Below are 27,076 nucleotides of genomic sequence, written 5' to 3'. Positions count from 1 at the left end.
CACATATTGAATCTATTTCCCCATGTGAAGTATCCTCGCACCTTCTTGTCAAGTGTCTAAATGGGCCATCTTGATTATCACTACAAAAGTGTTTTTTTCTCCTGCTGATAATAGCTCATCTTAACTAACTAGTCTCTTACAGTTTGTATAGCAACTTCCACCTTCTCTGTATGTGTGTATATATATCTTCTTACTATATGTTCCATTCTATGCATCTGATGAAGTGGGCTGTAGCCCATGAAAGCTTATGCTCAAATAAATTTGTGAGTCTAAGGTGCCACAGGTACTCCTGTTCTTTTCACCTTGAATGGTCCCCTGAAATATGTGTTAACTACTTACGCTAAACAATATGTTCCACCTTGTATTTAGCTGTGCTGTTGTGAGTACCTTTCCCAGATCTGAAGAAGAGCTCTGTGTGGCTCGAAAGATGGTCTCTCTCAACAGCAGAAGTTGGTCCAATAAAAGATATTACCTCACCCACCTTGTCTGTCCTGCCTCCAGGGCCGCCACTGGTTTAGGTTTTTGTCTGCAAAATCCAGGGCTCCCGGGGGCTTCAGAGTGCGTTCCATGGCGCACGCTGCCAGCTGCAGAGAACTCGCACCTCCTCTACGGCCACTGTGTTTCATTACCAGTGAGCGAGGTTGCATGTGTGGAACTTTATTAAGCCCTGTGCACTGCTCTGTCCATGTGGCTGCATGGCTTCCCGCCTATCTCCTCACACTCCCTGGTGGCCTGCCACTACCAATGCGTCCCGGGAACCTGGGCCCTCCGCCTCCAGTTCCCCTGATCATGGTGCAGGGTTCACACTTTAAAAAGAATCTGAAAAATTGTTATGGGGTCAGAACAAAGCTACATGAGCAACTGGCGCTCTGAAGAGGTTGCCTTGCGGTCTAAGCTGCACGGCCGCCCAGCAGTCGATCCAAGGCCGTGCCCTTCAGGTGCCCCTCCCCGCACTGCTGTTCTGCTCCTGCCCTCTGCCTTGGGTTGAGCCCCTGGGAGTCTCCTGCTCGCTGTGAAGAGCGGAGTGGGGGCAGGGGAGGGAAGGTGATGTCAGGGTATCCCCCTCCCATGTATCTCATCTCTGCAGAGTTGTGGGGGGGGAGAGGGAACACAACAGGGCTCAGGAGTGGGATGTAGGATGGAGCTTGCTGGTGGCTGCTGCTGGGTCTGAAGAAGCAGGCTTCAGCCTGGTGAGTGCAAATCTACTTAAAAGGGCAGTGTACTTAAAGGGGGAATATGTGTGTATCTCTCTCTCGCTCACACACCACACACTCTGTGTGTTGCTCGCTCACATACCATGCTGTGTGTGTGTCTCTCTCTCTCACACACACCTCACTGTGTGTCTCTCACACTCACCCACCACCCTGTCTTTCATACACTGTCTCTCACACACATAACATGCTGTTTCTCTCTCTCATTCTCACACATGCCCTACACTGCGTGCCTCTCGCGCGCTCTCTCACACACACACACCTCTCACAGTTAATACAAACCCAAGATGTTGAGAACACATCAAGGAATCAAATGATAAGAAATGGCTATACAGGAATGCAAATGGAAACAAAGGAGGAACTGGAACTGTACATTTATGAGCATAACTTGGATCTGGCTGATATTACTAAAATCAGGTGGGATGAGTCCCATAACTGGATTGTTAAAATCGGTGGTTATAACCTAGTTAGGAAGGATAAAGTGGGCAAAAGGAGAGGGGAAGTGGCATTCTAACAAAAATGGCATTACTTGTTTCCGAGTCACTGACAACCCGCAGGAAAATGATCTTGAATGCTTCTAGGTCAATGTCCTCACAGAGAAAGCACATGATGGGGTATTAGCTGGTGCCTGCTCCAGCTCACTGAATCTCACGAGAACAGGATGGCCAGCGCCTTACGCACTGATCCATCGTGCGTAAGAGGAAAAGCTGCATACTCACGGGGAATTTCAATTGGAGTGACACACGCAGGCTGTCTCCTACTGCCAGTACTAAAAGGTCCTTGCAATTTCTGAACATGACAGGTGATGATTTCCTAACTAACTCAAAAAGTGTTGCAGCCAACATGGAGGAATTTTTTATTAGCCCTTGTCTTAACAAATCAAGTTTCAGAGTAACAGCCATGTTAGTCTGTATTTGCAAAAAGAAAAGGAGTACTTGTGGCACCTTAGAGACTAACCAATTTATTTGAGCATGAGCTTTCGTGAGCTACAGCTCACTTCATCGGCTGCATACTGTGGAAAGTACAGAAGACGTTTTTATACACACAAACCATGAAAAAATGGGTGATTATCACTACAAAAGGTTTTCTCTCCCCCCACCCCACTCTCCTGCTGGTAATAGCTTATCTAAAGCGATGACTCTCCTTACAATGTGTATGATAATCAAGGTAGGCCATTGCCAGCACAAATCCAGGGTTTAACAGGAACGTCTGAGGAAGGGGGCAGGAAAAAACAAGGGGAAATAGGTTACTTTGCATAATGACTTAGCCACTCCCAGTCTCTATTCAAGCCTAAGTTAATTGTATCCAATTTGCAAATGAATTCCAATTCAGCAGTTTCTTGCTGGAGTCTGGATTTGAAGTTTTTTTGTTGTAAGATAGCGACCTTCATGTCTGTAATTGCGTGACCAGAGAGATTGAAGTGTTCTCCGACTGGTTTATGAATGTTATAATTCTTGACATCTGATTTGTGTCCATTTATTCTTTTACGTAGAGACTGTCCAGTTTGCCCAATGTACATGGCAGAGGGGCATTGCTGGCACATGATGGCATATATCACATTGGTGGATGTGCAGGTGAACGAGCCTCTGATAGTGTGGCTGATGTGATTAGGCCCTATGATGGTGTCCCCTGAATAGATATGTGGGTACAGTTGGCAACGGGCTTTGTTGCAAGGATAGGTTCCTGGGTTAGTGGTTCTGTTGTGTGGTGTGTGGTTGCTGGTGAGTATTCGCTTCAGGTTGGGGGACTGTCTGTAGGCAAGGACTGGCCTGTCTCCCAAGATTTGTGAGAGTGATGGGTCGTCCTTCAGGATAGGTTGTAGATCCTTGATGATGCATTGGAGAGGTTTTAGTTGGGGGCTGAAGGTGACGGCTAGTGGCGTTCTGTTATTTTCTTTGTTAGGCCTGTCCTGTAGTAGGTAACTTCTGGGAACTCTTCTGGCTCTATCAATCTGTTTCTTCACTTCTGCCAGGTGGGTACTGTAGTGCTAATAAACGATGGTCACATCAACACCACCCTATACCGGAAACCTACTGACCGCTATTCCTACCTACATGCCTCCAGCTTTCACCCTGACCACACCACACGATCCATTGTCTACAGCCAAGCTCTGCGATACAACCGCATTTCCTCCAACCCCTCAGACAGAGACAGACACCTACAAGATCTCTATCAAGCATTCTTACAACTACAATACCCACCTGCAGAAGTGAAGAAACAGATTGATAGAGCAAAGAAAATAACAAAGAAAATAACAGAACGCCACTAGCCATCACCTTCAGTCCCCAACTAAAACCTCTCCAACGCATCATCAAGGATCTACAACCTATCCTGAAGGACGACCCATCACTCTCACAAATCTTGGGAGACAGGCCAGTCCTTGCCTACAGACCGGCCCCCCAACCTAAAGCGAATACTCACCAGCAACCACATACCACACAACAGAACCACTAACCCAGGAACCTATCCTTGCAACAAAGCCCATTGCCAACTGTGCCCACATATCTATTCAGGGGACACCATCACAGGGCCTAAGAACATCAGCCACACTATCAGAGGCTCGTTCACCTGCACATCCACCAATGTGATATATGCCATCATGTGCCAGCAATGCCCCTCTGCCATTTACATTGGTCAAACTGGACAGTCTCTACGTAAAAGAATAAATGGACACAAATCAGATGTCAAAAATTATAACATTCGTAAACCAGGCGGAGAACACTTCAATCTCTCTGGTCACGGGATTACAGACATGAAACTTGCGATATTACAACAGAAAAACTTCAAATCCAGACTCCAGCGAGAGACTGCTGAATTGGAATTCATTTGCAAATTGGATACAATTAACTTAGGTTACTTTTTATAAATGATTCAACCATTCCCAGTCTCTATTCAAGCCTATTTCCCCTTGTTTATTCCTCCCCCCCCACCCCACTGTTCCTCAGATGTTCTTGTTAAACCCTGGATTTGTGCTGGAAATGGCCCACCTTGATTATCATACACATTGTAAGGAGAGTGATCACTTTAGATAAGCTATTACCAGCAGGAGAGTAGGGTGGGGGGAGAGAAAACCTTTTGTAGTGATAAACACCCATTTTTTCATGGTTTGTGTGTATAAAAACTTCTGTATTTTCCACAGTGTGCATCTGATGAAGTGAGCTGTAGCTCACGAAAGCTTATGCTCAAATAAATTGGTTAGTCTCTAAGGTGCCACAAGTACTCCTTTTCTTTTAACAAATCAAGAGGGACTGATCACAGAACTAAAAATTAATGGTAGCTTCGGTACAAATGATCATGACTTGATCACATTTATAATGTGTATGCAGAATAAAGTACAGACCAGTAGTATATACAGAGAGAGTTGGTACTTTAAAGTGACCAGTTGCCCAGAGCTGGAAACAATTATGAGCCAAATCATCTGGAGGAAGAATTGAATCAGAAAAATGGGAATCAAGAAGCCTAATCAAGGAAGAAGGCTGTACTGCTTAAAAACCAATCTGGTTTAGAGGGGAAACGACGGCAACTACAAAAAATAAATATATAACAAAAAGAAGAAAGGGGAAGTTGATAGCAATGAATATAAATCAGAACTTAGGAACTGTAAAAAATTGATAAGGGAAGCAAAGGGACACAAGGAGACATCTATGGCCAGGAGAATGAAAGACAAGAAGGAGCTTTTGAAATATATTAGGAACAAAAAAAAGCCTGACCATGGTATTTCTTCATGAGTAGATGGAAATGGTAAAATTATCAATAATAATTCAGAAAAGGCAGCAGTGTTCAACCAATATTTCTGTTCTGTATTTAGGGGGAAACAGATGATATAGTCTCATCATATGGTGATAACCCTCTTTCCATTCCACTACTACCTCAGGGTAGAAGCTACTAAATTCAGACATTCTTAAATTAGCAGGTCCAGATAACTTGGTTCCAAGAGTTTTAAAAGAGCTGACTGCAGAGCTCACTGGGGAAATTCATGAAGACTGGAGGAATGATAATGTTGTGCCAATAGTCAAAAAGGGTAAATGGGATCACCTGAGTAATAGGCCTGTCAGCCTGATAATGATCCTATAGCAAATTAATAGAATGGCCAATATGGGACTTGAATTAAAGCAGGGTAATACAATTAATGCAAAGCAACATGAGTTTATGGCAAACAGAGCCACAAATGAATGTGATGCCTTTTTCGATGAGATTACAAGCTTGGTTGATAAAGGTAATAGTGTTGACATCTGTAAGGCATGTGACATGGTATTGCACAACATTGTGACTATTTAATATTTTTATCAATGATCTGGAAGAAAACATAAAATCATAACTAATACAATTTGATGACACAAAAATTGGGGGAATGGTAAATAATAAAGAGGACAGGTCACTAATTCAGAGTGATCTGGATAGGCTGGCAAACTGGGCGCAAACAATATGTGTTTTAATATGGTTAAGTGTAAATGTATACATCTAAGAACAAAGAACGTCAGCCATATTTACAGAGGCAGTTACTCTGAAAAAGATTTGTGAGTCAAGGCAGATAATCAGCTGAACAGAAGTTCCTAGTGCAACACTGTGGCTAAAACAATATAGGAGGTTACACTACATGATCACAATGGTCCCCTCTGGCCTTGGAATCTATTAAAATACCAGTAGCTGACTGTATATGTAGCGAGGCCTGGTGTGTTGGTTTCTTCAGAGTTATTCCTGTGTAACAAGCCAAAGGTACAACATCAAAGACATGTTTTCAGATGAGCTCTTAAGAGAGATGTTGCAGAGAGACAAGATGGCTGTTCTACCTGGCAGGTTTGGAGGTGAAGGCTGTTGCAGGGATAGAGGTGAGATTGTGAGGAAGGGCTGAGAGGAGACACACAGTGGATGAGTTATATCAGGGTGACTGGCACAAGACTATGGAGGAGGTGTAAGCAGAAGTCTTTTCTGGACTGGCTCTAGGATGAATGGGGATCCTGCAGGGGTGTCTGTGGATGGGTGTGTGACATTCTTTGCATTCTCTAAATACCGACACCATGAGTGAGAAGAATAACTAGTTTATTGTTCAGCTTGAATTCATAGCTGCACCATCAAGTCAATTGTTTTCTTCAAAACAACATGGCACGTCCTGCCCTAACAACCCCCACTGCCTTCAGGGGGATTGGATGGTGTAGAATCCAGGGCAGAATTTTGCCCTCGATCAATAATTCTTCAGGACCATCTCCAAATTCTCATATACCTGTTAACATTCTAAGAGTCATCTATTAAGTCTAGTATTTATATCACTATCTCGTCCTTCTTTTAAACAATGCCTTCCTGTCTCTCAATGTATACAATATACATTTCAACATCACATACACAGAAATCAGCTACTTTGTATGTTCTGCTTCTCCAAGCAGAAGAGGCAACTTGCACTTCACCCTCCAGCAAGCGTTTACGTCCTTATACAATTTTCTGTAAAGACTTACGACACTTTTAATTCGTAGTGGTTTAAGAGCTTCTTAATGTATTATCTTCTTCAGATTAATTAACCTCTCCATTTTTCTCTATTCTGTCCCACAATGACAAGTTCTAAGGGGTCATCTGCAGGAGACTTTGTATCTGTGAGCTCAGGGCGTGTTTATTAAATCAAAGGGCAGCCAACACATTATACACTTGCGAGGATTTTGGAGCTCTCTCTGCTTTTCTAATCACCTCTTTGTGGTGTAGGCACAAGGATGCACTTTGTTGCCAAAGCTAAAATGATGGAAGAGTGTGTTCTTCTGAAAAATCAACGTAACTTTGTTTAATTTTCTGGTTCTCATTCATCTTATTCTCTCTTCATTCTGAGTCTTGTTTAGCTTTTTTCTTGCTGGGAAGGTTAATTTTCATCCCTCTTCTCAACAATTGAGTTGGTGACTCTCCCTCATCTACTAATGCATGCATGGAGCTAATTCAAAGGATTTGTAGCTTCTTCATCCACTTCTTCACCAGCTGTACTAAGCTCTTGTTTAGCCCATTTGATCTAAAACGGTTAGAAGTTGAGATCATATGCTTAAAATCTACACCAACTGAAAGCTGCTTAATTTCTGTGGGGGGAACATTCCATTCTAATAGCCCTGAACACTTTGGCCCACATTCTTAAAGGTATTTTGCTATTGCTCTGCCCACTGTTGCAAAGTGTAGAACTATATTCACAAAGGGATACAGGCTCATAAATCCAACATTTTAGGCATCTCAGACATTCAAAAAATCACCACTCAGTTGCTACCTAAACCTAAGTCCCCACTAAGCACCTAGTTTCTACCAGTTTTAAATGCTTGCTCTGCCTGATTTGGAGGAAGGACTTAAAGCCAGGTTTCCCATCTTACTGGAAAATGCCCTAACCACCAAGCTATTCTGGGTTGGAGCCCTCTCCTGTTGGAGTGACTCCAGTTTGTATATTTACCAGAGCAGGGACTCGAACCTGCTGCTTCTATATCCTAGGCAAGTGTGCTAATCATCAGGCTATTTAGCCTCTCTCGTGTGTCCTTTGGCCCTAGGAATATTTATTTAATACCAAATGGAACAGGTTCAACAGAAGAGCCAGAAAGAGCCACCCCAGAATACCCAATAGCCTGGTGGTATGGGCGCTCACTTGGGAGATGAGAGACCTTGATTCAAATCTCCGCTCCAAATCAGGCAAGGGTTTGAAAACAGGTCTCCCGCCTCCCAAGCAAGTGCCAGAACTAGAGCCCTGCAAATCCATGGGTATCCGCTTTATATCCGTGGACTATTTCTGCAGCTAGCAGTGTGGCTGGGGACACACATTTTGTATCTGCCGGGGCTCTGATGGTAAGAGCCACACCCAGGGGAGGTGGAGCATCCACCGCAGCTCCCCACAGCTGAGAATCTCTCCCACCTGTCGGTCAGATCCGTAAGGCCCAGATCAATGGGAGTACCTTTGTGGAGCTGGGTCCTAATCCCTGCCCTTTCCTGTGCATTTCACTCCTGGCTGGCTATGGTGGCTCCCTGCTCAGCTTGCTGGCTTCTGAGAATCCCTTTATCAGGCACCTAACTCTCCCCATACAATGCTTAGGGAGCCTGGATGCATAACTTAGGGCTGTGAATTCCACTGGGTGGAAGGGCACTGGGGAAATAGGTGTTGAAACACCTAAGTCCCCTTTGTGAATCTACCCCAAGTGACTAAGATGGCTAATTCACACTCTCAAAAGTGACAAACACTTAAGACCCAGATCCTAACTCCTATTGAAATCAATGTCTTTCAATGATTTAGGCTGCTAAGTCACTTTTGAAAATGGGATTTAGCCATCTAAATCACTTAAACCCAGATTTTTAAAGATAGTTAGGTGCTTAACTCCCAGTGGAAGTTAGACACCCTAACTCCCCTTAGAAATCTGGGCCTTAGGCCTTGCAATGCTGAATGGAACACTGCCTAAATACCTTTAAAAATCTGGGTTTTTAATCTGGAATTCCATGTCTTACAAAGATACTTTCAAATGTTCACATTTCAGGGTGCAAAGAGCAATAATCAGTAATGAACTTCACTTGTTCTTTGCCACATGAGAATCCATGATGTCCACTGGCATAGCTGGGCCTGAATCAAGCAGTTCAGATATACATTCAAACCTCCGCAAAACTTCAGGGTATTCCAATGCAGGGTTTTGATTTGGCCCATCTCTGACCATTTGATAGCCTCTGTAGTATCAGACAGGGAATCATGGGTCTGTAGATTGTATCTCAAGTAGAACAAATAGCTTACTCACTATTTGAGAAGCCTCTGGGTTTATTTCTTTTACATATGATTCCCAAATAGCCTCCCTGTAGCATTCACTGGTAAAGTCACTGGAGTATAATAGTTTTATGCCTATGAACAATCATGCCATTCATTGCTGTACATTTATATCTGTAACCTCCATAGTCTCTTGCTGACTGCTGTGCATTACCTTTGGCCATCCTTTCATAATTGTTTTCACTCTTTGTGGCCTTTCACTTGCTGTGAAAAGGGATCACCAAGCTTATATCTCCATGTCTCTCTTCCTCAGCTTCTTTCTCTAACGTAACAAGTATGGATAGGGCATCAGCTGGCAACACTTCATTGCTATGACACAGCTTTTTCTCACATCTGTAGCTTTATCATCATACTTTGCACTCTTATAGAACAGGTAATATGCTATAGAGACCTGGGTCTGTTTCAGCCTCTGCTTTCTGGTCAAAATTTCTCCTAGCACTTAAGCAATATCCCTAACAGCTCTGTTTGTATTTGTGCATCTAGTTTCTGCATCTCTGTGACCTGAAAGCATAAACTGTAAACTGTCAGCTTTCTTCCCACTATTGCAAAATCAAATTGCGAGGCACCTATTAAGATTTGTATAGGACTTCAACTTATATAGCACTTTAATCCTGGCTCCTGTACAAGCATCTCTTTCAATTCCTTCCAGGCTTTTCTGATAACTGCAGGACCACCTAATTTTCATTTTCTAGCAGCTCACTCAAAGCTGATGTTTTTGTAGATGATAAAGTATAATTTTAAGCCAGTCCTAAGCTGGTAGTTAAAGATCACACAGGGAGTGCAGAAAACTGCTGGAGTTCTTGCCAGGAAGAGGGAGACAGTTTGCAGCTCATTTATGGTTCCCTGGTGGCAGTGAAGTGTTGAGTCGAGACTCAAGCTTTTCTTGCCTTCAGAACTGTCTCCCTGCTGGTGACTGAGCATTTTCAAATGTAGATGGTTTAACACAGTGGTTTTTAACCAGATGTGTATCCCTGGGGGTACGCAGAGGTCTTCCAGGGGGTACGTCAACTCATCTAGATCAGTGTTTCTCAACTTGTGGGCTACGAGCCCCAGGGGGATCGTGGGATGGGTTTAAGGGGGTTGCAAGTACAGAGCTGGCATTAGGAGATGGCAAGCAGGGCAGTTGCCTGGGGCCATGTGAAGCTAAGTTACATGCTTCAGCCCTGGGCAGCAGGGCTCAGGCTTCAGCCCCATGCTGCGGGTCTCAGCTTCAGGGGTACAGTAGCCTGGAAAGGTTGAGAACCACTGGTTTAACACACAGCTCAAAAAAATCCTTAGAGTATGTCTTCACTGCAGAGTTAGCTTGGGTCATTAACAGCCGGGCGTGAGTGACCACCCTATAAATCCACACCCACATTACAGTGTCCTCACTGGTGCCTCGCTCCCCCACGTGTTGCTAGGACTTCTAGAGCTATAGCCCATGGTTTTTTGTGCTGCAGTAAGATCAGCCACTCGGATTTTTTCCTAGTGAATTGTGGGAGAACTTGTCAGTCCTTCAGGGCACACAGTCTTCCAGTGCCTTCCCATAATTCCACTATCAGCACTCGAGTGATTTAACCCGCATCTTCATTGCAAATGGGCGGGTTACCAGCCCAAGTGAAAGTGGTACCCAGGCTCCAAGCTGCAGCTGTAGCCAGGCCAGCTAGCTGGGACAGAAGGCACAGTTAACTTGTGTGAGAGGGTTGTGTGGGAGGTGAGGTTAGGGGCAACACCTGGTAAGAGCGAACTCTGCAGCAAAGACAATACTCAAGAAGTTGCAGATCAGCTGACCTCAGAGGAAAGAGTTGGATTTACTTGCTCCACAAGGACTTTGCTGTAAATGGAATCAGAGCTTTGGTCTGAAGTTCATTCCCGCAGGCTGCAAACTGAAGTGAAGCAGGTACTTTTCCAGGCCTTTTCTATGATATTGCGGGTCCATACAATTCATTTGGGCTTTAAAGAAACAATGAACAATTCCTATCAGAAACACGTTAGGTCAAACAAGACAGAGAGATGCTCATACAACTGAATACAGCTGCATCTCTCCTGAGCTTAATTATCAGGTTTCTTTATCAACAATATGAAGAGGTACAACGTACAAAAAGGAAAAGGTTTCCTCCCCACGACCAACAAAACAGGGAACAAACTCCAGGTGTGTTAACTCTGGAAGGCTGTTCTGCTTTGGTCTGGTCTGCTTTTCTTCGAGCCCTCCACACCCCAGTCACTGGCCTTAGCCCACTAAGGCAAAATAAGAGTGCTCTTTCACCAAGGAAGAGAAACTCTTGCCCTGTGTGAAGATCATACGGACTGACATTCATCACACTCACAGAACCTCAAGGCTGGGAGGTTCATTAGCAAAACAGCCCCAGAAATGTATTTTGGCAGAGTTTGCAAACCCCACGAAACGGGGCTTTCCCCTCGCTTTTCTCCTTTCTCACACAGAGAACCAGGTCTGGGGAACATGACAGCAATATGGGATAAGTGAGGAATTCTGGCTGGGGAGCATGACAGCTCTGCTGGTGACTCACTGATGTCACTTCACCTCCCTTTCTTTATTTTAAAAATGTCCCTATCTCTCAAACCTGTGGGAGGCCTACTTCATTAGTGTGTGTGAAGAACCAAGATCCTTAAATGCATTGAAGTGCACAGTATTATGAAATCAGGAGGGAGATGTAAGGGAAGTATTACATTCCCCCAGCATGCACAAGAGGGAAAGTCGCTGAACTAAAACAAAAGGTGAACAAAGTGTGAGCTTTCCCCTGTTGAGGAGCTGTGCTCGCTGTGGTTCCTACAGGAAAAGCATCTCAAAGTGCCTTGGCAGTCCCTGCTCTTTAGGATACATCCACAAACAGGAAAAGAGGAATCCTATGGCAGGCTGGAGCGGTCCAGTGCCCGGGCTCAGAAGGACAAGCTGGAACGAGCCTGACACCCAGGCTCAGAAGGACAAGCTGGAGCAGGTCCCGCAGCCAGACTCAGAAGAACAGGCTAGAGCAGGCCACCTTGTTGCAGCAGGGGCACGTATAGATCTTGTCCCCTATGTGCGTTCTCTGGTGCTGGACGAGTGTGGAGCTCCGCGTGAAGCTCTTACCGCACTTAGAGCATTTGTAGGGCTTCTCGCCCGTGTGCGTTCTCTGGTGGCTGAGGAGGGTGGAGTTGAGGCTGAAGCGTTTGCCACAGTCAGGGCACTGATACGGCCGCTCCCCCGTGTGGCTCCGCTGATGTCTGGTCAGGGTGTAGCTGCGGCTGAAGCGCTCCCAGCACTGGGTACACTGGTAGGGCTTCTCACCCGTGTGGGTTCTCTGGTGGGTCAGGAGATGCGAGTTCTGGTGGAAGCGCTTCCCGCATATGGTGCACTGGTAGGGCTTTTCGCCTGTGTGGATCCTCTGGTGCGTGATGAGGTGGGAGCTCTGGCTGAAGCTCTTCCCACACTCCGTGCATTTGTAGGGCTTCTCGCCCGTGTGGGTTCTCTGGTGCTCAATGAGGGTTGAGCTGCGACTGAAGCTCTTCCCGCACTCATTACAAATAGTCGGCTTCTCTCGCCGGTGAGTTCTCTGGTGTCTAATGAGATGTGATTTCCGGCCAAAGACCTTCCCACACTCCAGACACGCATTTGGCACCTCCCCTTTGTGGATTCTCTGCTGCTTTCCCAAAGCTCTCTCTTGGGGAGCAGACTTACCCCGTCTCTTCCCTGCAGGCTTTTGCGGCTGCTTTTCTGAGCTCTGCTGACTCTGGGAAACATTTGATTTGGATCTTCTTGATAATGTCCCATGAGGTTCCACTTTCTCAGGCCCTTCCGGCTGAGGACTGTCATCCTCTTCACTCTCACTTGCAATCTCATCATCTGCTAGGATAAAAAGAGAGAGTAACTGCCTGAGCTCAGGAAAAATGAACCCAGGGAAAGGGGAAATGCAAATAAATAAAACAATGCTGATAAACGTAGAAACTGGGAGCCAGGACTCTGGGCCCTTCCCAAGGGAGATAAGAGGGAAAGAGCTTTCGTCAGCTTCCTGTCTGAAAACCCAGAGAAAAGAAATGAAGGGAAAGGAGGGGCTCTTAACAGAAATCAGTCAGGTTGGTGGAATGCAGCGGTCTACCCTGAGGTCACGACAGCTGCTGGTTACACTAACAAACTAAAACAATGAATTTATTTGCGCATAAGTTTTCGTGGGCTAAAACCCAAGTGGCCATGCCCAAATAAATGTTAGTCTCTAAGGTGCCCCAAGGACTCCTCGTTGCTTTTACTGATACAGACTAACACGGCTACCGCTCTGAAACCTGTCACCATGTGAGTAATGAACTAGCATATTGATCATACTGGTTCCTTAGATTCATAGCTATTAAGGTCACATGAGACCATTAGATCATCTAGTCTGACCTCCTGCATAACACAGGCCACAGAACCTCACCCAGCAATTTCTGCATCAAGCCCATATAATGAGCTACATCATATCTTTTAAAAAGATATCCAATCTCGATTTAAAGACTTCAAGTGATACAGAATCCAGCAGTTCTCTAGGTAAACTCTCCCACTGGTTAATTACCCTTACTGTTAAAATAACAGCACCATATTTCTAGTTGGGATTTGTTTAGTTTCAGCTTCCAGCCACTGGATCTTGTTATTCCTTTTGATGCTAGATTAAAGAACTGTTAACTATCGGAAACTTTCTGCTCATGTACACTCCCTTCTTGACGGTCTCGTTGATAAACTAAATAGAATGAGCTTCTTTAGCCTGTCACCATAAGGCAGATTTTCCAGACCTCGGCTCATTCTTGTAGCTCTATAGTGAACCTTTTCTAATTTTTCAACATCCATTTTGAAGTGTGGACACAACAATTGGACACAGTATCCGGTAATGGTCCCACTGATGCCATATACATAGGCAACAGGACCTTCCTCCTCCTAAGTGATATTCCCCTACTTATGAATACAAGGATTGCGTTCACCCTCTCAGCTACAACACTGTGCTAGTAACTCTTGTTCAATTGTTTATCTATCACTATTTCTAAGTCACTGCTTTCCAGGGTACAGTCCCCTAGTCTAGAAGTGTGACCATGATTCTTTGATCTTCAGTGTGTGACCTTGCATTTGGCTATGTTATTTACCACTCCAACAATTCGTGTCACCAGCAAGGGTTTTATATTTTCTTCTGTTAGTATATAGGCCTGTTTGTTAGCCTGGGATAGAATTTGGGGTTAGACTTTTTGATCCTTTTTTACACATTTTAATACAAAAGTGACAAAGGCACTGTGATGTTGCTTCTGCCTCGTCAGATGGATTTGTTAGTACAATGGGAACAGATAAGAGCAGTGAAAGCCTTACTCAAGAGCACACTTTAAGATTGCCTTGAGATAGGGGTTGAGGCAAAGTCAAGCAACCAGTCGGGAGGGGCAATGGGTCTGGGGGGACAAGGGGAGGGGAGGTATAAATAACTAAAAGACCAGAGAAATGCCAATCCCTGACTGGAGCACAACCTCACACCTCGCCCCTCCCATGGGGTACAATGATTTTGTATAATGCCTTTTTTTTTTTTTTTTTAATCACAATGTCACAGACTTGAAGGCCAGAAGGGACCATCATGACTATCCTGTCTGACCTCCTGCATGTTACAGGCCACAGAACTTCGCCCACCCACTCCTTTAATAGACCCATAATCTCTGGCTCAGTTACTGAAGTCCTCAAATCATGATTTAAAGACTTTCAGAGAATCCACCATTTATTCTAGTTTAAACCAGCAAGTGACCCATGCCCCAAGCTGCAGAGGAAGCCAAAAAAAACCAACCCAATCTCACCTGGGGGGAAAATTCCTTCCCGATCCCACATCTGGCAGTCAGTTGGACCCTGAGCATTTCAGCAAGAACCAACAGCCAGACACCAGGGAAAGAATTCTCTGTAGTAACTCAGAGCCCTACCCATCTAGTGTCCCTTCACCAGCCATTGGGGATATTTGCTACCAGCAGTCAAAGATGGGCCACATGGCATTGTAGGCAGTCTCCTCATACCATACCCACCATAAACTTATCAAGCTCAGTCTTGAAGCCAGTTAAGTTTTTTAGCCCCACTGCTCCCCTTGGAAAGCTATTTCAGAAGTTCTCTCCTCTGATGGTAAGACACCTTCATCTAATTTCAAGCCTAACCTTGCTGATGGCCAGTTTAGCCATTTTTTCTTGTCTCAACACTGGCACTTAATGTAAATAACTCCTCTCCCTCTCTGGTATTTATGCCTCTGATGTATTTATAGAGCACAATCATATGTCCCCATAGCCTTTGTTTGGTTAGGCTAAACAAGCCAAGTTCTTTGAGTCTCCTCTCATAAGGTAGGTTTTCCACTTCTCTGATCATCCTAGTAGCCTTTCTCTGCACCTGTTCCAGGTTGAATTAATTTTTCTTAAATATGGGAAACCAGAACTGCACACAGCATTCCAGATGAGGTCTCACCAATGCCTTGTACAATAGTGCTAACACTTCCCTATCTACTGGAAATACTTTGCCTGATGCATCCTAGGACTGCATTAGCCTTTTTCACGGCCACATCACATTGGTGGCTCATAGTGTTTCTGTGATCAACCAACAGACCCAAGTCTTTCTCCTCTGTTGCTTCCAGCTGATACATCTCCAGTTTATAGCAAAAATTCTTGTTGTTAGTCCCTAAGGGCATGACGTTGTGATATTAAATTTAGTTCCATTTCTATTACTCGAGTTTTCAAGGTCACCCAGATCTTCCTGTATGATATGCCGGTCCTCCTCTGTATTGGCAATATGTCCCAACTTATCCACTTTTCGTGCCAAGCTCATGAATGAAAATATTAAGCAAGATTGGTCCCAAGACTGATCCCTGAGGAATTCCACTCGTAACCTCCCTCCAGTCTGACAGTTCACCTTTCAGTATGAACCATTGTACTCTTTTCTTTACCCAGTTCCTTATTCACCTTTCAATTGTCATATTAATCCCCATCTTCTCCAATTTAATTAATAACATCCCCTGTGGAACTGTATCAAATGTCTTACTGAAATCCAGGTAGATTAGATCTACTGTATTTCCTTTGTCTACAAATTCAGTTATCTTCTCAAAGAAAGAAATCAGGTTGGTCAAGAATTATTTACCTTTTATAAAACCATGTTGTATTTTAGCCCAATTACTGTTTACCTTTGTCCTTAACTAGTTTCTCTTTCAAAATTTGTTCCAAGACATACATTATAGAAGTCTAAGTATATTATGACAATACAAGGGCCTTTATAAACCAAATATGTAATGTCATCAAAAAATGATAAAACTTATTTGACAAGACCTATTGTTAAGGCTGTGATGGGTTCAGTCACAGAGACCCCCTTGGGATTGTCACCTGATGTGCCGAAACTACCTCTAAGCCCGTTTTCTTTGCCAGCTTGGGACTCCAGAACCCTGTCTTGTTGAGCCAGACACGCTAGCCTTCTGCAACACAGACCCAGGGTCTGACCCACGCCCCCAAAGCTGCAGACTTAACTGAAAACAGCTCAGCAAGTACTCTTGTCTCTAGCACCCAGCTCCCAATGGGATCCAAACCCCAAATAAATCTATTTTACTCTTTTTAAAGCTTATACAGGGTAAACTCATAAAGTGTCCACCCTCAAAAAAAAAAAAAAATAGAGAGATATGCACAGCTGTTTGCTCCCCCAGGTATTAATCACTTACTCTGGGTTAATTAATAAACAAAAGTGATTTTATTAAGTATAAAAGTAGGATTTAAGTGGTTTCAAGAAATAAAAGACAGAACAAAGTAAGTTGCCAAGCAAAATAAAACAAAACACGCAAGTCTAAGCCTAATACATTAAGACACTGACTACAGGTAAATCTCACCCTCAGAGATGTTCCAATAATCTTCTTTCACAGACTAGACTCCTTCCTAGTCTGGGCCCAATACTTTCCCCTGGTACAGTCCTTGTTCCAGTTCAGGTGGTAACTAGGGGATTTCTCATGACTGGCAGCCCTCTTTGTTCTGTTCCACCCCCTTTTATAGCTTTGGCACAAGGCGGGAATATTGTCTCTCTCGGTCCCCACCCCTCCTTTTAAATTGAAAAGCACCAGGTTTAAGATGGATTCCAGTACCAGGTGACATAGTCACATGTCCTGTGAGACCCCAACCCTCCATTCTTCCCAGCCTGACTCACAAAAACACAGGAAGGCAGGCAAGTAAACAGAGCCATTTACAACCAATTGTCCTAGTCAATGGGAGTCATCAAGATTCTAAACCACTATTAATGACCCACACTTTGCATAATTACAATAGGACTTCAGAGTTATACTTAATATTTCTAGTTTTAGATACAAGAATGATACATACATACAAATAGGATGACCACACTCAGTAGATTATAAGCTCTGTAATGATATCTTACAAGAGACCTTTTGCATAAAGCATATTCCAGTTACATCATATTGACACATATAAACATATTTTTATAAAGCATATGGAGTGCAAAGTCACACCCTCCTCCTGAACATACTGCCGGAGTCTTGGACACTGTCCATGGTGGAGGCAGTACATGTAAAACCCCTGTTTGTCTCTGGTTACACACCTTTCCAGTACCTTTAAACCCTGTGATGTCATTCCTAGGTGTTCTCGTGAAGTTTTGGGTTCCTGGTCCCTGGGTGCCTGAAAACATGTTGGGGGTGGAGGCGGCAGTATTGCTAATAAAATGCAGACAGCATTCTGGAGTGCAACGTCCCAAAGGCTACATTTTAGTCACAGGTATTTTTAGTAAAAGTCATGGATAGGTCACGGGCAGTAAACAAAAATTCACGGCCTGTGACCTGTCTATGACTTTTACTATGTACCCCTAACTAAAACTTGGGCCGGGGGACTGTGCGTGATCGGGGGGATGGGATGGGGGTGCTGCGGGTGCTGGTGGCCCAGGACCCCTACTGGTGCTGGGGAGGAGGCGGGCGGTGGTGCGTAGCCCAGGACCCCCACTGGTGCTGGGGGGTTTGGGGGTTGGCGGGGCTGGCAAGCTCCCTATCCAGCATGTCCCTGTAGCTTGGGGCTTTGTGTGCTGCTCCCTCCACAAACGGCAGTTCTGCAGCTCCCATTGGCCAGGAACTGCAGCCAATGGGAGCTGTGGGGGCGGTGCCTGTGGGTGCGGGCAGTGTGTGGAGCCCCCCTGGCCACTCCGCCTAGGAACTGCAGGGACATGGCGGTGGGAGCCAGGGACTGCCACCGCTCCCCCTCGCCCCCCAGGTAAGTGCTCACACACACCCCAACTCACTGCCCCATCCCTGAGCCCCTTCCCACACACCCAAACTGCTGCTGCTAGCCCAGCCCCTGAGCCAGCACTGGCTGTTGCCGAAGTCATGGAGGTCATGAAAAGTCATGGAATCTGTGACCTCCGTGACAGACACACAGCCTACTATCCATAAAACTATGTTATGCTACAATCCTTTAATTATTTACTGAGTCCCAGATCAGCCTTTCCATGATTTTGTTTGGGACAATGTCACACGAACTAGCCTATATAGTTCATAGATTGCAAGCCGAGACCACTGTGATCATCCAGTCTGGCCTCCTGGATAACACAGGCCAGAGAACCAGGCCAAATGATCATATCATTTAGAAAAATATCCAATCTTGATTTAAAAATTGTCATTGATGGAGAATGCATCACAACCCTCAGTAAATTGTTCCAATGGTTAATTACCCTCATTGTTTAAAATGTATGCCAATTTCCAATCTGAACTTGTGTAACTTCAACTTCCAACCGTTGGATTGTGTTATTCTTTTCTCTGTTAGATTGTTCCCCATGTAGGCACTTATAGACAGTAATCAAGTTGCCCCTTAACCTACTTTTTGTCAAGCTAAACAGATTGAGCTCGGAGTCTGTCACTATAAGGCAGGTTTTCTAATCCTTTAATCGTTCTCATGGCTCTCCTCTGGACCTTCTTCAATTTATCGACATCCTTCCTGAATTGTGGACACCAGAACTAAACGCAGTATTCTAGCAGTGGTCACACCTGTGACAAATACAGAGGGAAAACAGCTTCCCTATTGCTGCTCAAAATTGTATGCATTCTAGGATCACATTAGCCCTTTTAGTCACAGCATTGCAGTGAGAGCTGATGTCCACCTGATCATCTACCACCACCACCACATCCTTTCCAGTCATTGTTTCCTGGGACAGAGTCCCCTATCCTGTAAATATGGCCTACATTCTTCATTCCTAGGTGTATACATTTGCATTTAGCTATATTAAAATCCATATTATTTTACCAAGTGATCCTATTTATTCTTTTAAAATATGGTTACATTAGCTTTTTTCCAGTCCTCTGGAACTTTCCTGGTGTACTAAGATTCATTAAAAGTCAACATTAATTGTTCAGAGAGCTCATCACTTAATTGTTTTAATTACAAATTGTTGGTCCTGCTGGTGTAAACATGTCTAATAGTTGCTGTTTAACATCCTCCCTAGTTACTGATAGAATATAAAGTATTTCATTATCATGCTAAGCTGTGAATATATCATTCTACTTCTTTCTAAATACAGAACAGAAACATTTATTGATACTTCTGCCTTTTCTGTATTATGATTGACAGTACTGCTTTCTTTATCTATTACTGGATCTATATCCTTTGTAGAATTTTGTTCCTGACAGACAGATATAAATAAATCTCATTGTCCTATTATCCTGGCTACATATTTTTCATTGATCCCTTTAGTTTCCTTTATCATCTGCATTTCCTAACTGCAGACTAGGACTCTTTGCCAGCAATTTACTCATTTTTTCTTGTATCTGTTTTTCACTCCTGCTTTCATTTCCCTTCTTTATCTGGATATGTTTATTTCACTTTTAACCCCTTCTAGCCTTAAAATCTATGAACAAGATGAAGTGAGACAGAACTATGGTGTTTGCAATAGCTTTGCTGGAATTCCAGCTTTATACTTGGCAGGGAGATGTTTTCTCAGTTGGTTTAACTTCTTCCTCACCTGGGTGGGTGTCTTTTGAGAGTTTCCTTTCCGTGAAGTCCTGGAAACTTGGGACCCAAAGATCTTCCCATTTTGCCATTTGGATGAGCACAGCAGAGTCAGCGATTCCACTCACTGCAAAGCAAAGAAGTCGGTTCAGTATTCCCCAAATAGATTTTACCTGCCGTGGCCCATGATGTAGGCTCATCCCTTTCATGGGTGGAGGTTGATATGTATTTGCATAAATGGGAAAATGGATACAGAAACTAGGCATTGCTAAACTTGATCAGACTCAAGGTCCATCGAGTCCAGTTCCATGTCTATGCCAGTAGCCAGTAAAAGATGGGGTTTTGTGGTGTAAGAACCCCACAGTAGCAGATATGGGACAATCTGCCCCCACCCTTCCAATAGGTCTCACAGAATCACAGAAATGTAGAGCTGGAAGGGATCTAAAGGGCTCATTTAGTTCAGCTTAGCCCCTCCCCAGCCCTCCCATGCAGGGCCAGGTATACCTAGACCATCCCTGACAAGGGTTTGTCCAGCCTGTTCTTAGAAACGAACCTTGGAAACCTGTTCCAATACTTAACCACCCTTATAGTTAGAAAGTTTTTCCTAATATCCGACCTAAAACTTCTTTGCTGCAGATTAAGTCAATTACTTCTTCTCCTATCTTCAGTGGACATGGAGAACAATTGATCATGATCCTCTGTATAACAGCCCTTATATATTTGAGGACTTCTCATATTTCCACTGTCTTCTTTTCCCAAGACTAAACATGCCCAGATTTTTCCCCCCAACATTTCCTCATAGGTCAGCCTGTCTAAACCTTTTATCATTTTTGTTGCTTTCCTCTGGACTCTCTCCAATTCAAGTGTGGTGCCCAAAACTGGGCACGATATTTCAGCTGAGTATAGCAGAACAACTACCTCCAGTGTCTTACACACAGCACTCCTGTTAATACACCCCAGAATGATATTAGTGTTGTTTGTAACTGCATCACATTGTTGGCTCACGTGATGATCTCTTACAATATCCAGATCCTTTTCTGCAGTACTGCCACCTAGCCAGTTATTCCCCTTTTCGTCTTTGTGCATTTGATTTTTCCTTTCTAAGTGCAGTACTTTGCACTTGTCTTTATTGAATTTCATCTTACTGATTTCAGACTCCAGTTTGTCAAGGTCATTTTGAATTCTAATCCTGTCCTCCAAAGTGCTTGCAACCCCTACCAGATTGGTGTTGCCTGAAAATTTTATAAGCATACTATCCACTCCATTCTCCAAATCGTGAATGAAAATGTTGAATAGTATCAGACCCAGGACAATGTTACCCCAGTCTGACAATGAAACGCTGATAACTAGTCTTTGAGTTTTGTCTTTCAACAAGTTGTGCACACACCTTACAGTAAATTAATCTAGACCACATTTCCCTAGTTTCCTTATGGGAATGTCATGTGGGTCTGTGTCAAAAGTCAAGCTATCTACTCTTTGCTCTTAAGCAAAGTAAGCAGTCATGGGATAAGAGGGAAGGGCCTTTCATGGATCAGTAAATAGTTAAAAGACAGGAAACAAAAGGTAGGAATAAATGGACAATTTACACAGTGGAGAGAGGTAAATAGCGGGGTCCTCCAAGGACTGGGACAAGTGCTGTTCAACATACTTATAAATGATCTGGAAACAGAGGTGAACACTGCACTGCAGACAATACAAAATAACTCAAGATAGTTAAGTTCAAAGATGACTGCAGAGTTACAAAGGGACCTTACAAAACTGGGTGACTGGACAACAAAATGACAGATGAAATTCAATGATGGTAAGTGCAAAGTGCTCACTGGAAAACATAATCCCAACTACAGATAAAAAATGTGGCGGTCTAAACTATTTGTTAGCACTCAAGAAAAAGATCTTGGAGCCACTATGGAGTCTGTGAAAACATTAGCTCCATGTGTCGCCGCAGTCAAAAAAGCAGACAGAATGTTGGGAACCATTAGGAAAGGGATAGATAATAAGACTGAAAATAGCCTAATGCCACTACATAAATCCATGATACGCCCACACCTTGAATCCTGCATGCAGTTCTGATCATCTCATCTCAAAAAAGATGTATTACAATTGGAAAAAGTTCAGAGACAGGCAAGAAAAATGATTAGGGGTATGGAACAGCTTCCATCTGAGGAGAGATTTAAAAGACTGTTCATCTTAGAAAAGAGGTGACTACGGGGGAATACGATAACGGTCTGTAAAATCAAGAATGGTGTGGAGAAAGTGAATAAGGAAAGTGTTATTTATCCCTTCACACAAAAAAAGAAGCCAATGAAATTAACAGGCAGCAGATTTAAAAAAAAAACGTAGAGAAGACTTCTTCACACAGTGTTCAGTCAACTGTGGAACTCATTGAAAATGGATATTGTAAAGGCCAAAAGTATAACCGAGTTCCAAAAAGAATGAGATAAGTTCATGGAAGATTGGTACATCAATGGCTATTAGCCAAGATGTAAAGGACGCAACTCCATGCTCTGGGTGTCCCTAAACCAGTGATTGCCATAAACTGGGACTGGACAACAGGGGATGGATTACTTGGTAATTGCCCTGTGTTCATTCCCTCTGAAGCATCTGGCACCAGCCCCTGTTGGAAGACAGGATACTGGGGTAAATGGACCATTGATCTGACACAGTATGGCCATTCTTATGTTCCATAGGCCATAACCCCATTAAAGAAGGAAATTAGTTTGTTTTGGCATGATTTGTTATTGACAAATCCATGTTGGCTATTACTTGTTACCCTATTTTCCTCTAGGTGTTTACAAATTGTTTAATAATGTATTCCTGTATCTTTCCAGGGATCAAGTTAGACTGACTGGTCTATAAATCCTCACGTCCTATTTGTTCCCCCTTTTAAAGATGGACACAAACATAATGCCTTTCTCCAGTCTTCTGGGACCTCACCCCTTCTCCACAAGCTCTTGAAGATAATCACTAATGGTTCTCTAAGATTGATTCATCTAGTTCAGGGGATGGCCAACCTGAGCCTGAAAAGGAGCCAGAATTTACCATTGTACATTGCCAAAGAGCCACAGTAATCATCCATAGGCTTGATCCTAAGGGTACATGATGCATCCCATCATCCATCGGCTTATGGTACATTTCATCAGTCCCTGCCAACTTGAATACATCTAACTTATCTAAATATTCTTTAACACGTTCTTTCCCTATTGTGACTTGTGTACCTTCCCCCTTGTTGTTAAAATTGTTTTGAGCATCATAAGGCAACTTTTTACAATATCTTTGGGAGACCAAAGTGTATTAAGTGTTGTGGCAGGTTGCCACAGTCGGTGAGGCCTACAAAATAATGGGCTTAAAACAATTCTATAAACTCTACTACCCTGACCTAAAACCAGGGTTCGCGGACAAAGATCATAGAGATAAAACTGTTGTTGGGAAATTGGCAGGCCATTATGTGGAGAGTCAGCCTGGGTTTGATAGAAAACCTAACAATGAAGGGATGGGATCAGATCATAGGGACTGAGCGCAAGCAGAGGCCCACATGTGGCAGCAGGGAAGCCCTGAGATGGGTGGGACAAAGGAGTGTCTCATCTGTGATCAGCCATGTCACTTTGCCTGGGACTGTCTGCTCCGCCCAGTGCGATGCTCAGAAAGCCAGCTGCAACCCCAGCCTCACAGAGTTAACTGGGTGACAATCTCCAGAGGGAGGGAGTCACATAGTACACTGATGGCATACAATGTTCATGCTGAGCCAATCACACCCCAAACTACTGCCCATATTTCATGCTGCACCCTCTTAGGTGCAGACCAATTGGACCCTCAGTGGGATGGAAGGTGGCAGTCAATGGGGAGACATTCATTGAATGGAGATACCCCAGGACCAGGAGAGATACCAAGAGAGATAGTTAAACTCCATGTCCTGAAACCCCATCAAATGCTCTCAGGGTGTGAAACGTGGCTAAAAACTCCTGGTATAAGAGCCTTCACTCAACCTACACCACAGGTTTCTATACAGACTCAGGAAGGCTTGGGGCACAAGGGGTAAGTGTACTGTCAGATATTCCATATTCTTTGCTTTGGGGAATAATATGGCTCTAAAAACAGAAGGGATGAATCAGACCCCCTCTGCTAACTCCAGGCCTTCAAGGGACTGTGTTATCATAGAATATCAGGGTTGGAAGGGATCTTAGGAGGTCATCTAGTCCAACCCCTTACTCAAAGCAAGACCAATCCCCAATTTTTGTCCCAGATCCCTAAATGGTCCCCTCAAGGATTGAACTCACAACCCTGGGTTTAGCAGGCCAATGGTCAAACCACTGAGCTATCCCTCCACCCCCCAATGCTAACAGGAGTAGCTGAAAAGGTGGTGTTGGGGGTGGGAGAAGGGAAGGGTCATATCCACCCTGCCAGTATCCAAGAGGAATCAGATTACTTTCTCAGTATATGCAAACAAATACCAGAGGAGAGGGTGGGTGAGATAGCCGCCTACTCCAGGGGACAGAGTAGCAGCTGTGTTAGTCTGTATTCGCAAAAAGAAAAGGAGTACTTGTGGCACCTTAGAGACTAACCAATTTATTTGAGCATGAGCTTTCGTGAGCTACAGCTCACTTCATCGGATGCATCCGATGAAGTGAGCTGTTGCTCACGAAAGCTCATGCTCAAATAAATTGGTTAGTCTCTAAGGTGCCACAAGTACTCCTTTTCTTTTTACTCCAGGGGAGTGAGGAGACCTACTGAATTAAAGGGAAACCCTCTGGGTCCTGGAGCCCAGGCCAGGGAAATAACTTCTCCGACTACTCTTACCAGGGAGCCAGCGGAAGTACAGAGCATGGGGATGACAGTGACTCCAGCCAAAAGTAGGGACACTGAAGCAGCTGCAGTGCACTGCTCAATCTATCCAAGGGTGGGAAATGCCCAAGCGTAAGACAGCTGCTTGGGAGATGACAACAGTAACTACAACCAGCAAAGAAGGGGAAATTCTCCCCAGAGTCTAGGACTGCCTGACGATCTGTCAAAATGTAAAGGACCCTGAGCCTGCTGGAGGAAAATCTGTTGCACTCCTTGACTCAATATACAGAGATGAAAAGGCCACCCCATTGGGACAGGGGATCAATACTCCTCCCATTCCCCCATAGACGCTGAGGTAAAGCCACAGGAGTCCCCGGGGCCCCAAGAGCCTGAGAAGGTGGCCAGAAAGGAATTTGGCTATGGGGGATGTTTCAAGACTCTCTCTTGTCCAACCCCTCTGCTGTAAAAGCAACGTCTGGTTGAGAGCCACTTCACAGGGAGGCAGCCCTGCTTTATTTCTCTCTTTTGTCCAAAGAGTACATGGGGACTCAACTCACTGCCAGAGGAACTGATACCTTGAGGGACAAAGGGACACCACACACCCTCCCTAAAAACCAGATGGAAGGTGGGGGTGGGAGGACCAGGTCTCAAGTTCACACCCAAAGGTTTTGGGGGAACAAGGGCAAGAGGGGGAAAGCAGGAGCTCCACCCTCTAGGTTCTAACAGGAGAAATTATATAGGATGATTGTTAAACTGTACAGTTTTTGAGGGATGTATGCCGACTTGCTAGCAGAATGTTTATTACATGCATAGGTGAAATATTAACTTATGAAAGGTAATGGCTTAAACTCCATTCAGGGAATAAACCTCTAGATTCCTCTAGGATGCCAGTCAAGCACCACAGTTACACCCACTTATTTAGGGAGAAGATGAGAGACAGACAAGGCAACTTCCTACAATATCTATGGAAGACCATATCATATTAAGTATATAAATGGTTTATGTATCATTTGTGGGCCAGGGATTGTATACACTCCATGGTGGGGAGATGGATACCACAGCTCCTCCAGGAAGTGAAAACAGTAACAAATGATTAAGGCAAATTGCTCATGTTATAACATCTCCAGAGAGGTACCACTGCCTAGGGAAGCTCATATATTCTGATTCAAACCGGATTCTACACAGATCAACAGACAAAAAGGGGACTTCTGGATAACTTCCCCCCCATTTTATCTAAAGAATGAACGTTCTTTGCTTAGAAAGAGCTGTGTGATTGCTTTCTCTCCAAGGACTATGAAAGTTAAGACAGGCAGATGATTTGCTGGGGACATCACAGCGTAATCTAGGGAGATGTGCAGCCTTAAAACCCCTGGTGAAGAGAGAATAAGACATGCATGTCTGTCCAAAAGAGGTGATGTCTCAGAGCCAGAAACTTTTAAGTGGGTGCCTTGAGGGACCACAGAGAGGGAGTACCGGTGCAGTTACCTTGAAACTGACAATATGGTCACAAGTAATCATCTTAGTTAAGAATGTCGCAAAACACAAATTAAACATCTCAGCCTTCTTGATGTCACCGGTTATTAGCTTTCCTTCCCTGCTACGCAGCGGACCTACACTTTCCTTCACCTTTCTCTCCCTCTTAATGTACTTTTAGAAACTCCTCTTATTACCTTTGTATGTCCCTTGCTAGGCATAACTCATTTCCTGCCTTAGCCTTTCCGATTTTGTCCCTGCAGGCTTGTGCTATTCTTCTCCACATCCCCTTAGCAATCTGTCCATATGGCCACTTTTTGTGGGATTCCTTTTCGATTTTCAGCTCATTCCCATGCGCCTCATGGAGCCATATTGGCCTCCCCTTCCTGCTCCTTCCTTCTGATCCAGTCCCATTTGCCTCCTCCTCTGCCAGACCATTGCTCCTTCTCTTTACCTAAGTGGGCCGGGGGGAGGGCGGGGTGCCCCGGCAGACCGAGGGGGGGAGGGGAGACAGAGGGGGAGGGGGGGACTCCCCAGCCGGGCCCCCGGCAGACCGGGGGGGGAAAGAGGGGGCGCCCCGGCAGACCGAGGGGGGGAAGGGAGACAGAGGGGGAGGGGGGGACTCCCCAGCCGGGCCCCCGGCAGACCGGGGGGGGAAGGGGGGGCGCCCCGGCAGACCGAGGGGGGGGAAGGGGGGCTCCCCAGCCGGGCCCCCGGCAGACCGGGGGGGGGAAGGGGGGCTCCCCAGCCGGGCCCCCGGCAGACCGAGGGGGGGGAAGGGGGGCTCCCCAGCCGGGCCCCCGGCAGACCGAGGGGGGGGAGGGGGGGCGCCCCGGCAGACCGAGGGGGGGGAGGGGGGCTCCCCAGCCGGGCCCCCGGCAGACCGGGGGGGGGAAAGAGGGGGGGCCCCGGCAGACCGAGGGGGGAAAGAGGGGCTCCC

The 27,076-nt window shown here is 44.9% G+C and overlaps 1 protein-coding gene across 2 annotated transcripts; it reads right to left on the bottom strand.

Annotated features, from left to right (window-relative positions):
* Positions 1-6,234: 6,234 nt before the first annotated feature.
* LOC140902308 (uncharacterized) lies at positions 6,235-26,731 on the bottom strand. Of its 2 annotated transcripts, none has more exons than XM_073322261.1 (3): positions 26,334-26,731; positions 19,898-20,011; positions 6,235-12,787 (listed from the first exon to the last, which is right to left on the bottom strand). In XM_073322261.1, the coding sequence occupies exons 2-3, from the start codon at positions 19,974-19,976 to the stop codon at positions 11,916-11,918; spliced, it is 951 nt and encodes a 316-aa protein (XP_073178362.1). In that variant the 5' UTR covers positions 19,977-20,011; positions 26,334-26,731; the 3' UTR covers positions 6,235-11,915. The 2 variants fall into 2 exon arrangements, with proteins under 2 accessions (XP_073178362.1, XP_073178363.1); XM_073322262.1 differs by having other exon boundaries at positions 6,235-12,784; positions 26,334-26,729.
* Between the last annotated feature and the right edge of the window lie 345 nt (positions 26,732-27,076).

The sequence above is a fragment of the Lepidochelys kempii genome, chromosome 23, assembly GCF_965140265.1.
Source record: "Lepidochelys kempii isolate rLepKem1 chromosome 23, rLepKem1.hap2, whole genome shotgun sequence".
Classification (NCBI taxonomy): domain Eukaryota; kingdom Metazoa; phylum Chordata; order Testudines; family Cheloniidae; genus Lepidochelys; species Lepidochelys kempii.
Note: the sequence above shows the minus strand (reverse complement) of the source record. Positions and strands in the feature narration are given on the sequence as shown.